Source organism: Triticum aestivum, chromosome 7B, assembly GCF_018294505.1.
Source record: "Triticum aestivum cultivar Chinese Spring chromosome 7B, IWGSC CS RefSeq v2.1, whole genome shotgun sequence".
Classification (NCBI taxonomy): Eukaryota; Viridiplantae; Streptophyta; class Magnoliopsida; order Poales; family Poaceae; genus Triticum; species Triticum aestivum.
In genome coordinates, this window is record NC_057813.1 from 55,016,587 (window position 1) to 55,029,027 (window position 12,441).

Genomic DNA, 12,441 nt, shown 5'->3' on the forward strand with positions numbered 1-12,441 from the left:
TAGACATGACCTAGAACTATTCTTGGTCAATAACCAATAGCGGAACCTGGATGCTCATATTGGCTCCTACATATTCTACGAAGATCTTTATCGGTCAAACCGCATAACAACATACGTTGTTCCCTTTGTCATCGGTATGTTACTTGCCCGAGATTCGATCGTCGGTATCCAATACCTAGTTCAATCTCATTACCGCAAGTCTCTTTACTCGTTACGTAATACATCATCTCACAACTAACTCATTAGTTGCAATGCTTGCAAGGATTATAGTGATGTGCATTACCGAGAGGGCCCAGAGATACCTCTCCGACAATCGGAGTGACAAAACCTAATCTCGAAATATGCCAACCCAATATGTACCTTTGGAGACACCTGTAGTACTCCTTTATAATCACCCAGTTACGTTGTGACGTTTGGTAGCACCCAAAGTGTTCCTCCGGTAAACGGGAGTTGCATAATCTCATAGTTACAGGAACATGTATAAGTCATGAAGAAAGCAATAGCAACATACTAAACGATCAAGTGCTAGGCTAACGGAATGGGTCAAGTCAATCACATCATTCTCCTAATGACGTGATCCCGTTAATCAAATGACAACACATGTCTATGGTTAGGAAACATAACCATCTTTGATTAACGATCTAGTCAAGTAGAGGCATACTAGTGACTATATGTTTGTCTATGTATTCACACATGTATCATGTTTCCGGTTAGTACAATTCTAGCATGAATAATAAACATTTATCATGAAATAAGGAAATAAATAATAACTTTATTATTGCCTCTAGGGCATATTTCCTTCACTTTCATCATAATAAATATTCTCATCAAAACTTGGGGGACTAAACATATCATCTTCATCAAACATAGCATCCCCAAGCTTGTGGCTTTGCATATCATTAGCATCATGGGTATTCAAAGAATTCATACTAACAACATTGCAATCATGCTCATCATACAAAGATTTAGTGTCAAACATTTTATAGATTTCTTCTTCTAGCACTTGAGCACAATTTTCCTTCCCATCATTCTCACGAAATATATTAAAAAGATGAAGCGTATGAGGCAAACTCAATTCCACTTTTTTGTAGTTTTCTTTTATAAACTAAACTAGTGATAAAACAAGAAACAAAAAGATTCGATTGCAAGATCTAAAGATATACCTTCAAGCACTCACCTCCCCGGCAACGGCGCCAGAAAAGAGCTTGATGTCTACTACACAACCTTCTTCTTGTAGACGTTGTTGGGCCTCAAAGTGCAGAGGTTTGTAGGACAGTAGCAAATTTCCCTCAAGTGGATGACCTAAAGTTTATTAATCCGTGGGAGGCATAGGATGAAGACGGTCTCTCTCAAACAACCCTGCAACCAAATAACAAAGAGTCTCTTGTGTCCCCAACACACCCAATACAATGATAAATTGTATAGGTGCACTAGTTCGGCGAAGAGATGGTGATACAAGTGCAATATGGATAATAGATATAGGTTTTTGTAATATGAAAATATAAAAACAGCAAGGTAACTAATGATAAAAGTGAGCATAAACGGTATTGCAATGCTAGGAAACAAGGCCTAGGGTTCATACTTTCACTAGTGCAAATTCTCTCAACAATAGTAACATAATTGGATCATATAACTATCCCTCAACATGCAACAAAGAGTCACTCCAAAGTCACTAATAGCGGAGAAAAAACGAAGAGATTATTGTAGGGTACGAAACCACCTCAAAGTTATTCTTTCTGATCGATCTATTCAATAGTCCTTAATAAAATAACATGAAGCTATTCTTTCCGTTCAATCTATCATAGAGTTCGTACTAGAATAACACCTTAAGACACAAATCAACCAAAGCCCTAATGTCACCTAGATACTCCAATGTCACCTCAAGTATCCGTGGGGTATGATTATATGATATGCATCACACAATCTCAGATTCATCTATTCAACCAACACAAAGAACTTCAAAGAGTGCCCCAAAGTTTCTACCAGAGAGTCAAGACGAAAACGTGTGCCAACCCCTATGCATAAGTTCACAAGGTCATTGAACCCGCAAGTTGATCACCAAAACATACATCAAGTAGATCATGTGAATATCCCAATGTCACCACAGATAAGCACATGCAAGACATACATCAAGTGTTCTCAAATCCTTGAAGACTCAATCTGATAAGATAACTTCAAAAGGAAAACTCAATCCATTACAAGAGAGTAGAGGGGGAGAAACATCATAAGATCCAACTATAATAGCAAAGCTCGCGGTACATCAAGATCGTGCCAAATCAAGAACACGAAAGAGAGAGAGAGAGAGAGAGAGAGAGAGAGAGAGAGAGAGAGAGAGAGAGAGAGAGAGATCAAACACATAGCTACTGGTACATACCCTCAGCCTCGAGGGTGAACTACTCCATCCTCGTCATGGAGAGCGCCGGGATGATGAAGATGGCCATCGGTGAGGGATCCCCCCGCTCCAGCAGGGTGCCGGAACAGGGTCCTGATTGGTTTTTGGTGGCTACAAAGGCTTGCGGCGACAGAACTTCCGATCTAGGTTATTTTCTGGAGGTTTGGGTATTTATAGGAATTTTTGGCGTCGGTCCCACGTCAAGGGGGTCTTCGAGTCATCCATGAGGCAGGGGGCGCGCCCAGGGGGTAGGGCTCGCCCTCCACCCTCATGGATGGCTCGGGACTCTTCTGGCCCAACTCTTTCACTCCAGGGACTTCTTTTGGTCCACAAAAAATCGTCAAAAATTTGCACGTCAATTGGACTCCTTTTGGTATTCCTTTTCTGTAAAACTCAAAAATAAGGAAAAAATAGAAACTGGCACTGGGCTCTAGGTTAATAGGTTAGTCCCAAAATTCATATAAAATAGCATATAAATGCATATAAAACATCCTAGATGGATAATATAATAGCATGGAACAATAAATAATTATAGATACTTTGGAGACGTATCAGCGCCCGATAGGTCCCCTATGCCTATGAAAGATGGGGCCCATGCCCAGAAATAAAACAAAAAAAGAGATTAACTAAATAATAATTGTTAAATAATTAATTAACTAATTAATTAGTTAGTAAGATAATTAGTTAACTAATTAACTTGCTTAATAACCTAACCAACCAGATTAGTTAATCAAATGTTGTTTAGTAAAACATGTATCAATGACATGCGGGTCCCATGGGCCCTTTTGACCAGTCAATGGTCTAGTCAAATGCTGACTGGACATTTGACCAGGGCCCCACCTGTCAGCCCCTTGGACACACTCTGGGTACACTTCCCGTGTACCCATAGCATCTAAAATACAAATTTAATTTTGAATTAAATTAAATCTAGAAATTAGAAAATAATTTTAAATCTTTAAACTTTACTAGCAAAAGGGCACATGCGTTGCAACGGGAGTAAATAATACTGCACGCTCTTAATTTTAAAAAATAGTCTATCATATGAGTATTACTACAGCCCAAACAAAGATGGTCTTTGCTTATAGAAGCGCGAGTTCAAGATTTCACATGTCTTCTATTTAAACAAGGCTTGCATGTAGATTTAATACGTACCAAGAAATGGGCAAGTGATCTTTAATTTCGTCTCCAATCCTGATTTGCTGAGATGTTCATCTATAATCCGGACCAGTACCAATCCAGATCAGTACCGATATGAAAGAAAGACGGATAATGCACTATTGATTAAGATTGCACCCTAGATAGTATTTTTTTAATGGTTAACAGGTAAAACAACATCATATTCAGATTCTATATATATTTTTAATCAAATTCCATATATAACATGTTAAATTTGAAGTTACGGTTTAGAAGATATGAGTATTTTAAAAACCATTTGATATGTACTGTGGGTTTAATGTCAGAAATATTAGGGGGTTTTCTATAAAATAATTTGACGGACTAAGAATACCTATTTATTTTATTAGTAGGTATAGAATATAAAATAATCCGTATCTCGGATGAAAATACTTTGTACATGAAAGCTGCTCAGAACAATGAGACGAATCCGAATACGCAGCCCGTTCGCCAGCCACACGTCCCTAGCATAGGGAACGTGCAACATTTCATCTCCGGTTCATTTGTCCGAAAACGTGAAATCCCCAAGGGATACTTACCCGGATGTTTCCCCCCTTCACCGGTATTACCTAATACCGCTTTAGGGCACACCTAAAACAGAAACGTGTTTTTTTTTCGTTTCCAAGAGGCACGGCCGTGACTCTCGCGAAAGCAAAACCGTGCCTCTCGCGGAAGCAAAACCGTGACTCTCCGAACAAGAAAGGGAAAACACGTTTTTTGTGCAATTTTTTTTGAATTTTTTTGATCAAAAAGCTAGGGAAGACCGCTGAAAAACCTAAACGTCAAAAAAAAAACCCCAGAAAAAACCATTTAAAAAGCCGAAAACGCGTGTGAAAAAATAAATAAAAAACAAAATTCGGAGGGAGCGCCCAGAGCGCGACATGTGGCAAATGGCTGAGAGCGCGCTAAGTGACGCTGATCGTTGCGAGGCTCCCGAAGGAGCGCTTTTTAATTACTTGCTCTCCAGTTTTCCTTGTGAAGTATGCATTGTTATTGGGGAACTCCTATGCGACGCATTTTGCAGCGAGTAGCGTCCTGAGCACACAGAAGTAGCGAATCGGGCCGGCCCAGCTGCGGGAGCGCACTCGAAAACTCCAAAAATGAATGTGCTCGATCAGGTTCGAACCCACGACCGCACAAACTACACGCTGGCAAGTAACCAACGCACCTGAAGAGGCTTTAATAAGGCAGTATTGTAAGATTGAACGTCTTATGACAATTCAAACACAATTTTTAAAGGAACTAATTACTTTTTGACACGTGAAATATTCAAAAAGATCTAAAGAAATTTTAGAAAATCAAACATCTCTTGATTTTGCGATTTTTTCTAAAAATGGAAATGTTTTTTTGAAATTGGGAATAAAAGTGGAAACACGAACATTTTTTGAAACTCCAAACAAAAACTGAAAACATGAACATTTTTTTCAGATGTGAATGTTTTTTTTTTGAAAATACGATCATTTTTTGAATCTATGAACAATTTTGAAAATACGAACAATTTTTTGAAAATCCGAACAAAAATTGAAAAAATGAACATTTTTTCAGATGTGAACAAAATTTGAAAATAAGAACATTTTCTGAATCTATGAACAATTTTTTGAAAAGAAAACAAATTGTTGACAAATGCAAACTTTTCTAAAAATATAAATATTTTTAGAAATTCAGGAACATTTTTAAATTTGTGAACAAAAATTGAAAATGGGAACATTTTTTAAATTCCCAAACACTTTTTGTAAAGTGCAACCATTTTTTGAAGTTGTGAACAATTTTTGAAAAAATGAGAACAATTTTTGATTTAGAATAGTTTTTTGAAATAATGAACAATTTTCAAAGACAAGAAGGATTTTTGAATTTCAAACAATACTTGAGTTCTCGAACTTATTTTGAAATAAAAGGGAAAAAGAAAAATAAAAAAATGAAAATGAAACAGATAAAACAGAAAAAGGAAGGAGAAACAGAAAATAAAAGGAAAATGAAAACCCCGCTTACGGAACCTTCTAGAAACGGATAAAAACCGGCATGGAAACTTCTAGAAATTTCCCAAAACCGGGACTTCCTACAGCGGGAGATGGGCTGGCCCACTTTATCACATCCCCTGTAGGATCGGTCGACTGTTTGACGCAGAGAGCGTCAAATAGGCTTCTCCTTGTTATTGGGCGGTGTTGTTCACTTGGTGGTCGTAGGTTTGAATCCAGCCCACTACGAATTATATTTGTCATTTTTCGTTATACACTGTTCATAGACAAGTGGGTGTCACCGAGGCCTTTCTGCGTAATTAAAAAGACCCAACGAGTTATCTGATTCTTTTACTCCCAGCCATTGACACGTGGATCAGTGCCATGCTCGCATGCCACACATGTAGGGTATACGTCCGGATACGGTAGAAAGCACCGTATTTACAACAAACAACGAGGTTAGATGACCAAATGCATATTTTTAAAATCCACTGTCCTCTTGTAGCCCTTTTTTATTTTGGTTTTTTGTTGCGGTTTTCTATTTTGGTTTCTTTGTTGTTGTAATATATTTTCGCTTTTCATTTGTTCCCTTTTTTTCCTGGCCTTATTGTTTTTAAACACTTCTGGATGATATATATGGTGAACATTATTTTAAATGCACCAAATGTTTTTCAAATACATGTTTTTCTAGAATACATTCTACTTTTTAATAAATGCACGATGAACTTTTTCTTAAAATATTTGGCACACCTTTTACGTGTTCCAAATAAATCAGACAAATTTGTTCAGATTTTTTAGATAAGTCTAATCATAGTTTTTTACAAAAAAAAAACTGAGCAAACCGAACGAAAAAATTGTTATAACCGAAGTACAGCCTCGGGAAGAAGTATCGCGAGCCCAAACTGAATTTGGGTGGTCGGCCCAGCGTAGGTGTCTCGCAGTCCTGGCCTTGCCGGTTTTGAGGACCAGCTAGCAATAAAAAGTGTCTCAAAAAGAAAAAAGCTAGCAAAAAAATCCCTACGCCGTCTCGATGGTAGCTTTACCATCGTCTCCCGCCGGGAAATTCTCTGTTCCTCAATCCCAGCTAGAAAAAAAAAATCGAGTCTTTCAACGCCAAACCCTTAGCTCCAGTTGAAGGAGCTGCGAGATTGAAGGTCCATCCGGAAGCGATTCATCCTGCTTGCCGAGGTAAGCACGCAAGTCCTCTTGTTCATTCTCGTCAACTACCAGATCTCGCGCGCAGAGGAAAAACACTACCAGATCTCGTCGTCTTTTCTTTCCTTAGCTGTGGGCAACACTAGATCCGTCTTATTCAAGGTCGATTTAAGTTAAGAATTACTGCCCGCGAGAAAAGAGTCAGTTTCTATGATTATTTACTTAAATGTTTTATCAAATATCTGCATCGGGGAGGTTCACTAGCAGTAGGCTAAGGTCCGCGTGTTGATTTTATTGCAGACCAACTGACTGCTTCGAGTTTGGGTAAGCAGATCATGTGTAGCAGAAAAAGAGAGGAAGATTGCCAATATCATGCGTTAATCTCAAAAGGAGAGGGGAATATTGCCATTACCATGCCATCCTCTGCTTGCAACCAGAGGAAGAAGGCCGCATTTTCCGGTGGTGGTTCGCTCCCGGATGAGATAATCATGGAGGTGCTACTGCGGCTCCCTGTCAAATCCATACTCCGCTTCCGGGCCGTCTGCCGCTCCTGGGCTGTGTTCTTCTCCACTGAGCAGTTCTGCAATCTCCACATGGCGACCCCCAAGATAGCACCGCCGAAGCTACTGTTTGTCTCACCCACATCAAGACCCGGCTCCACAGAGGTGTTCTCATGCTCCCCCTCAGGCCCCAAAGATGACCTGCTGTTCACCCTTGACTCTGCCTGCGGCAACTCGATGCAGGTTGTCATGCCAGCGCCGTGCCATGGCCTCACCCTTCTGTTTGATGCTGTTGCGCCAGCTTACTACATCTGCAATGCTGCCACACGAGCAGTAACACGTCTGCCACCTTTCCGTTACTTGGTCAGGTGTACATCTACCGGGCTGGGATTTGATGCCAGGACAAGAAAGTACAAAGTGGTCAGACTGATCAAAGGGTCACGCCATGACAATGAGTCCGTAAGGTGTGAGGTATACACACATGGAAGTGGTTATGGGGATTGCTGGAGGCCGCCTACTGGAGGAATACCCTTTGGATTGTGCAGGTTTGCAGGTGCTGCTGTTAATAATGCGGCATTCTTCAGTCTACCACCTGTGTTTGCAAATGGACACCTGCACTGGTTGGTCCAGCCTTCTTTGTTCTCCAAAAAGCCAAGAGCTGCTGTGATATCATTTTCTCTTGCGGAGGAGACCTTCAGTTTTGTTGGGCCACCACCGTTCTGGACATCAGAAATGTACTCATCCACACCATTGTCAGCATCAGGTCCAGAGTTTGTCCCCTTCTGCCCCGGGACATTAGGAGAGCACCTAGTGCAGATGGATAACCAACCGTGTATGGTCCGAGACCTTCGATATAATCGTAATGGTGGTTGCGTTCTGGAGATATGGAAATTGCCGGATCGTAGCTCTTGTGCTTGGTCACTGAATCATCGCATTTCTTTGTTAGGGCGTGTGGCAACAGATTTACGTCAGCCCAAGGTTGTGAGAGTTATTGGTTCTACAGGCACTAGCATGTCAACGAAGAAGATCCTCATCGCTACTAGCATGCACAAAATCTGCGACAAGTTTCAGAAGAAGGTTTACACCTATGACCTTAATTCTGAATCTTTAGAGACCATTCTTTCAATCACCGTGGCACATGCATCGCTTGAAGGCATGAATCCAAGTTCAAGATTCAGTTTATTTGAAGAGAGCCTTGCCCTGGTGCATGAAACAGTTGAAAAGATAAAATTGTCAACTACTCCGCCTCCCAACCGAAACTAGATGGTATCCATCGAGCTTGTATGATGTCGATTTTCATGTTTTTAGATATTTTTTCCCTGGCATCTATTGACCCCTTTTGTAAGAGCAGTCGTTCCTTTTTTGCTTTGAGATGTTGATTATCATTTAGCATGCGGAAGTTATTTCATGTTTTCATACCTTGTAGAGGACACACGCACACATTGATCCTTCACTTAGTACTACTGATTTATCACTTAATTAAGCAGTTAAATTCAAGTGTACTATTTCTGTTCCATCAGTAGGAAAGAGAAACTAACTAAAATCAGAATAGTACTGTTCTCTTATCAAAACAATCGAGACCGTAAATGGTTATTATAGACCATGAATCATAGCAGACAATGGTCACATACAAATGCACACTGCAACACGTTTCCATTACTGGAAATTCAGAGCAAATGTTATTATTAGTTAGTCAGAGCAAATGTTATTATTAGTTTGCAAACTCAAGTTTGGAGTATAGGCTTACCTAATGCATCAGGTTATCTGATAACTGTAGCGTGTGTTTCTGCATGTATAAAGTGCTTTTTGCTTGGGTAAAAGCTTATGTGTAAACAAACTTAAGTAAGCCCACCAAGTGATAAATTTCTTCTAATCAGTACATTGTTTAAGTGGGTTCTATTAGGTCTTATCGGGTTAATCTATGGGTAGGCACAAGCTCTTATATTTGTTGTTTCTTGTGAGCTTCTGATCGTTTAAACATTTGTTTTAGTATGTACTCCCTCCGTCCCGAAAAACATGTCGCAGTGGCACTTTTATGAAAATCCCCTCAGCGAATTCCCGACACAACCCGCACTCCCTGGTCGTCTCCCTCGCTCGTCTCCCCTGCGCGCCGAAGGTCCCCTGCTGGGTTCCCCCACGCCGGAGGTCCCCTGCTCGGCTCCACCGCGCGTCGCCGAAGCTCCCCCGCCCCCGCCCCACGCCTCCACCGCGCTTCCCTCTCCTTGTTCCCTTATTCGTTCCCCATGGTGAATCACGGGAAGGAGAAGGCTCGATTTTTGTTTCGATCTGCTCTCCGGCGGCAGCGGCCTTTCCCGAGCTTGGCGAGCCGGAGCTGGCCCTTCCCGTCGTCAACCACCTCCTCGCCGGCTGGCCGTCGTAGACCACGAAGCCGGTCCCCGCCAGTTCCTTCACCTCGCCGCCAACCTCGTCCATCTCGCTCCCCCGCGCACCTCCCTGGAGTCGGCAGAAGTTCTCCACTTTCCTCCGTCGGCAGCAGCAACCATCCCCGCCTTCGCCGCCCAGCAACCAGCACTGCCCGCGACGACAGAGAAAAGGTGAGGATCCAAACTGTCCCCAAGTTGTCCCCAAACTGTAATGTTTGACTGAAATTTGAGTAAAACTGAAAAATTTGAAGTTGCAGTTGCAGTTGCAGCAGTACGGGCCTGGAGATTTGGTGACTGTCTTGCTGTTCGGTGATGCAGCAGAACACTTGCAGTTGCTTGGGTGGCCTGGCCCTTTCAGTTGCAACTTGCAAAGTTCTGTATGTATCCTTTGGGTTGTTGATTCTGAACATTTTGTGCAACTTGTATGTATCCCCTACTTCATCACCAATTCGTTTGACCACACCACTTGCTTGCTGATCTTCACAGGCATATAATGTGCACCCTTGGTCATCCGATCCCATGAACTGCTAACGAAACAACGCCCAACGTCGTGACTGTGGTCACGTTCTGCAACCAAGCAACCGCCCTCCTCCGTTCTCCTCCAGCAGCAGCAAAAGGTTTTTTCCTCTCCCTTGTTACTGAATTTAAGTTGGAGACAACATTTAAGTTATGAACCTTGTTACTAAATCATGTTGTGAATCACTTAAGTTCTGAACCATTGGAATTTCTGAATCATGAACTTTGTTAAGTTTTTAAAAAGATGAGTACTAGTACATCCAGGACACATAGGCAACCCAAATCCGACATGTTAGTAAGATTTGTACTATCTCAAAATTCACTCAGTTGGCAAAGAAAGGCTGCTATGCACATAAAATTCAGTTTACTCCAAAATCAGTAAACTGAATTTATTTTTCAATTCATATACACCAGGCACTTAATTCAGTAAACTGATTCATTTAAAGTAAACTACCTATTTTTTTACCTAACTACCTATTCTTAGATTCAGTCAGATAACTACCTATTCTTTTTTTACAATCATGCTCTCTTTATTTACAATCTGAACAAATTAAAGAAAGGAAAAGGAACTACAGCCAAGAAGGCATGCATGTAAGTATCTTGGATCTTGACATTTACTCATGGAATATGCATCATTTTCTCTCAACTCAATTAATCAGAGTACGACATGGCAAACTTCTGAATAAATTTCCAAGACATCACAAGCGGGAACAGTTCTACAACAGCACATCTACTGAATTTTGTGGAGTGTATGGTTTGTACTGAATTTTTTTCACTAATTTGCACTGGATTTCAGTTAAATCTTCAGTACATTTTCAGTTAAATTTTGAGTTGAATATGCAGTACATTATGTGATGTTTTTTCTGAAATTATTTCGTTCACACCAATTGTTTATCTCAACATCTGTAGAGGTTATGCTTGTGCTACTGAATTTGAAATTGAACAGAATTATCTTTGTTTGTTGCTTACTTGACACTGGCCACATTACTTAGATGTGCTAGAACCTAAAGATAGACACTGTTTTAGAAAGAAATGAAACAGGGCAACTAACCAAAAAGAAAGCAGAGTATCTTTAATCCATATATTAGTTGCTCTTCCATATTCACAGATTTGCGTCTGGCCGTGGCCTATGTGCACATGATAAATTAAGATTCTCACAATGTCCGAAGCAGCAGTAGACACAATTGTGCAGTTACCCAATTGATAAATTAAGATAGAGTGTGAATTTCAATAAAATTGGCCATCGGTTCACTATTTTGATGTCTAGGAGGAACTGGAGCAAACTCTGGTTGGCATATGAGATTTGAGCACGGCCGAAGCGAACAAACATCCCAGCAATCTTGTCTTATTTTGATTTGCTCCAAAATTAACAGTGAATTTGATTGAATTTACTCTGTATCTTCAGAGTGCAGAGGAGCAGCAGCAGCAGTAGCTCGGGCACGGGAGAAGCACGGGAGACAGCAGAGCTCCATCGGCGGGAGCTCGAGGATAAGCAACAACGGGAGCTCGAGGAGAAGCAGCAGCCAGAGCTCAAGGAGAAGCAATCGCCGGAGCTTGAGGAGAAGCAGCAGCGGGAGAGCAGTTTTGGGCGGCGGCGCAGATCTGGGCGACGGCAGAGCGGGTCTGGGCGGCGGCGGCGGCGACGCCCGTACGGAATCGTGGCTGGCCGGCGCCGGCCCCTGGCAATCGTGCGGGGGACAAGCGGAGGAAGATGTGGCGGAGGTGTCTGTTTGTCACACTTTTCCAATTGCGAGGGTTGTTCTGCAAATTCGCCAATGAACTGGGGCCGCGACATGAATTTTGGGACGGAGGGAGTACTACTCTTATTGGTTTGTTGGTAATAAATGCATTTGCGGTTGGGGTTAGTTAATTGTCTATCTCTTTTGATATACCCAACTATAAATTATTGCAAGTGAGTGTTTCATGCTTCATCTTTGTTCACTTGCACATATATTGGGTTGTAATGAAATGGGGGGAGTGTCTCTCCACTGGTGTGCCTTTTGTATTCAAATGCAACATTTACAATATGGCACAAAGTTAGTGGAGCTCTTATTTATTGTCATTAGAAACATGATGAGGAGCTTATCATAATATTTTTATATCGTTAAATTGTGTTGTCATCAATGCCAAAATAGGGGAGATTGAAAGGGCATTTATGCCCTTAATTGTCTTTGGTGTTAATGACAACATAATTCGTGTTTTAACCATAATTATAAACAATGGTATTGTATCATAAAGAGAAGCATGGATCAACTGCACGTACACATTGTCACACCCTAGCTAGTCATGCATCAGAGTGTGTGCATCATGTTTAAAATTCCATTTAAATTGAAATGGGGATTTGTGAAACCCTCAGAATCATTTTT

The 12,441-nt window shown here is 41.1% G+C and overlaps 1 protein-coding gene across 9 annotated transcripts; it reads left to right on the top strand.

Moving 5' to 3' along the window:
* The first annotated feature begins 6,522 nt into the window (after window positions 1-6,522).
* Window positions 6,523-12,137, top strand: LOC123156731 (putative F-box/kelch-repeat protein At1g12870). Of its 9 annotated transcripts, XM_044574904.1 has the most exons (6): window positions 6,523-6,708; window positions 6,976-9,730; window positions 9,817-9,936; window positions 10,046-10,176; window positions 10,735-10,829; window positions 11,481-12,137. In XM_044574904.1, exon 2 carries the CDS (start codon window positions 7,011-7,013, stop codon window positions 8,436-8,438), a length of 1,428 nt encoding a protein of 475 aa, XP_044430839.1. In that variant the 5' UTR covers window positions 6,523-6,708; window positions 6,976-7,010; the 3' UTR covers window positions 8,439-9,730; window positions 9,817-9,936; window positions 10,046-10,176; window positions 10,735-10,829; window positions 11,481-12,137. The 9 variants fall into 9 exon arrangements, with proteins under 9 accessions (XP_044430839.1, XP_044430838.1, XP_044430837.1 ...); XM_044574903.1 differs by having other exon boundaries at window positions 10,046-10,829; XM_044574902.1 differs by having other exon boundaries at window positions 10,735-12,137.
* The last annotated feature ends 304 nt before the right edge of the window (window positions 12,138-12,441 follow it).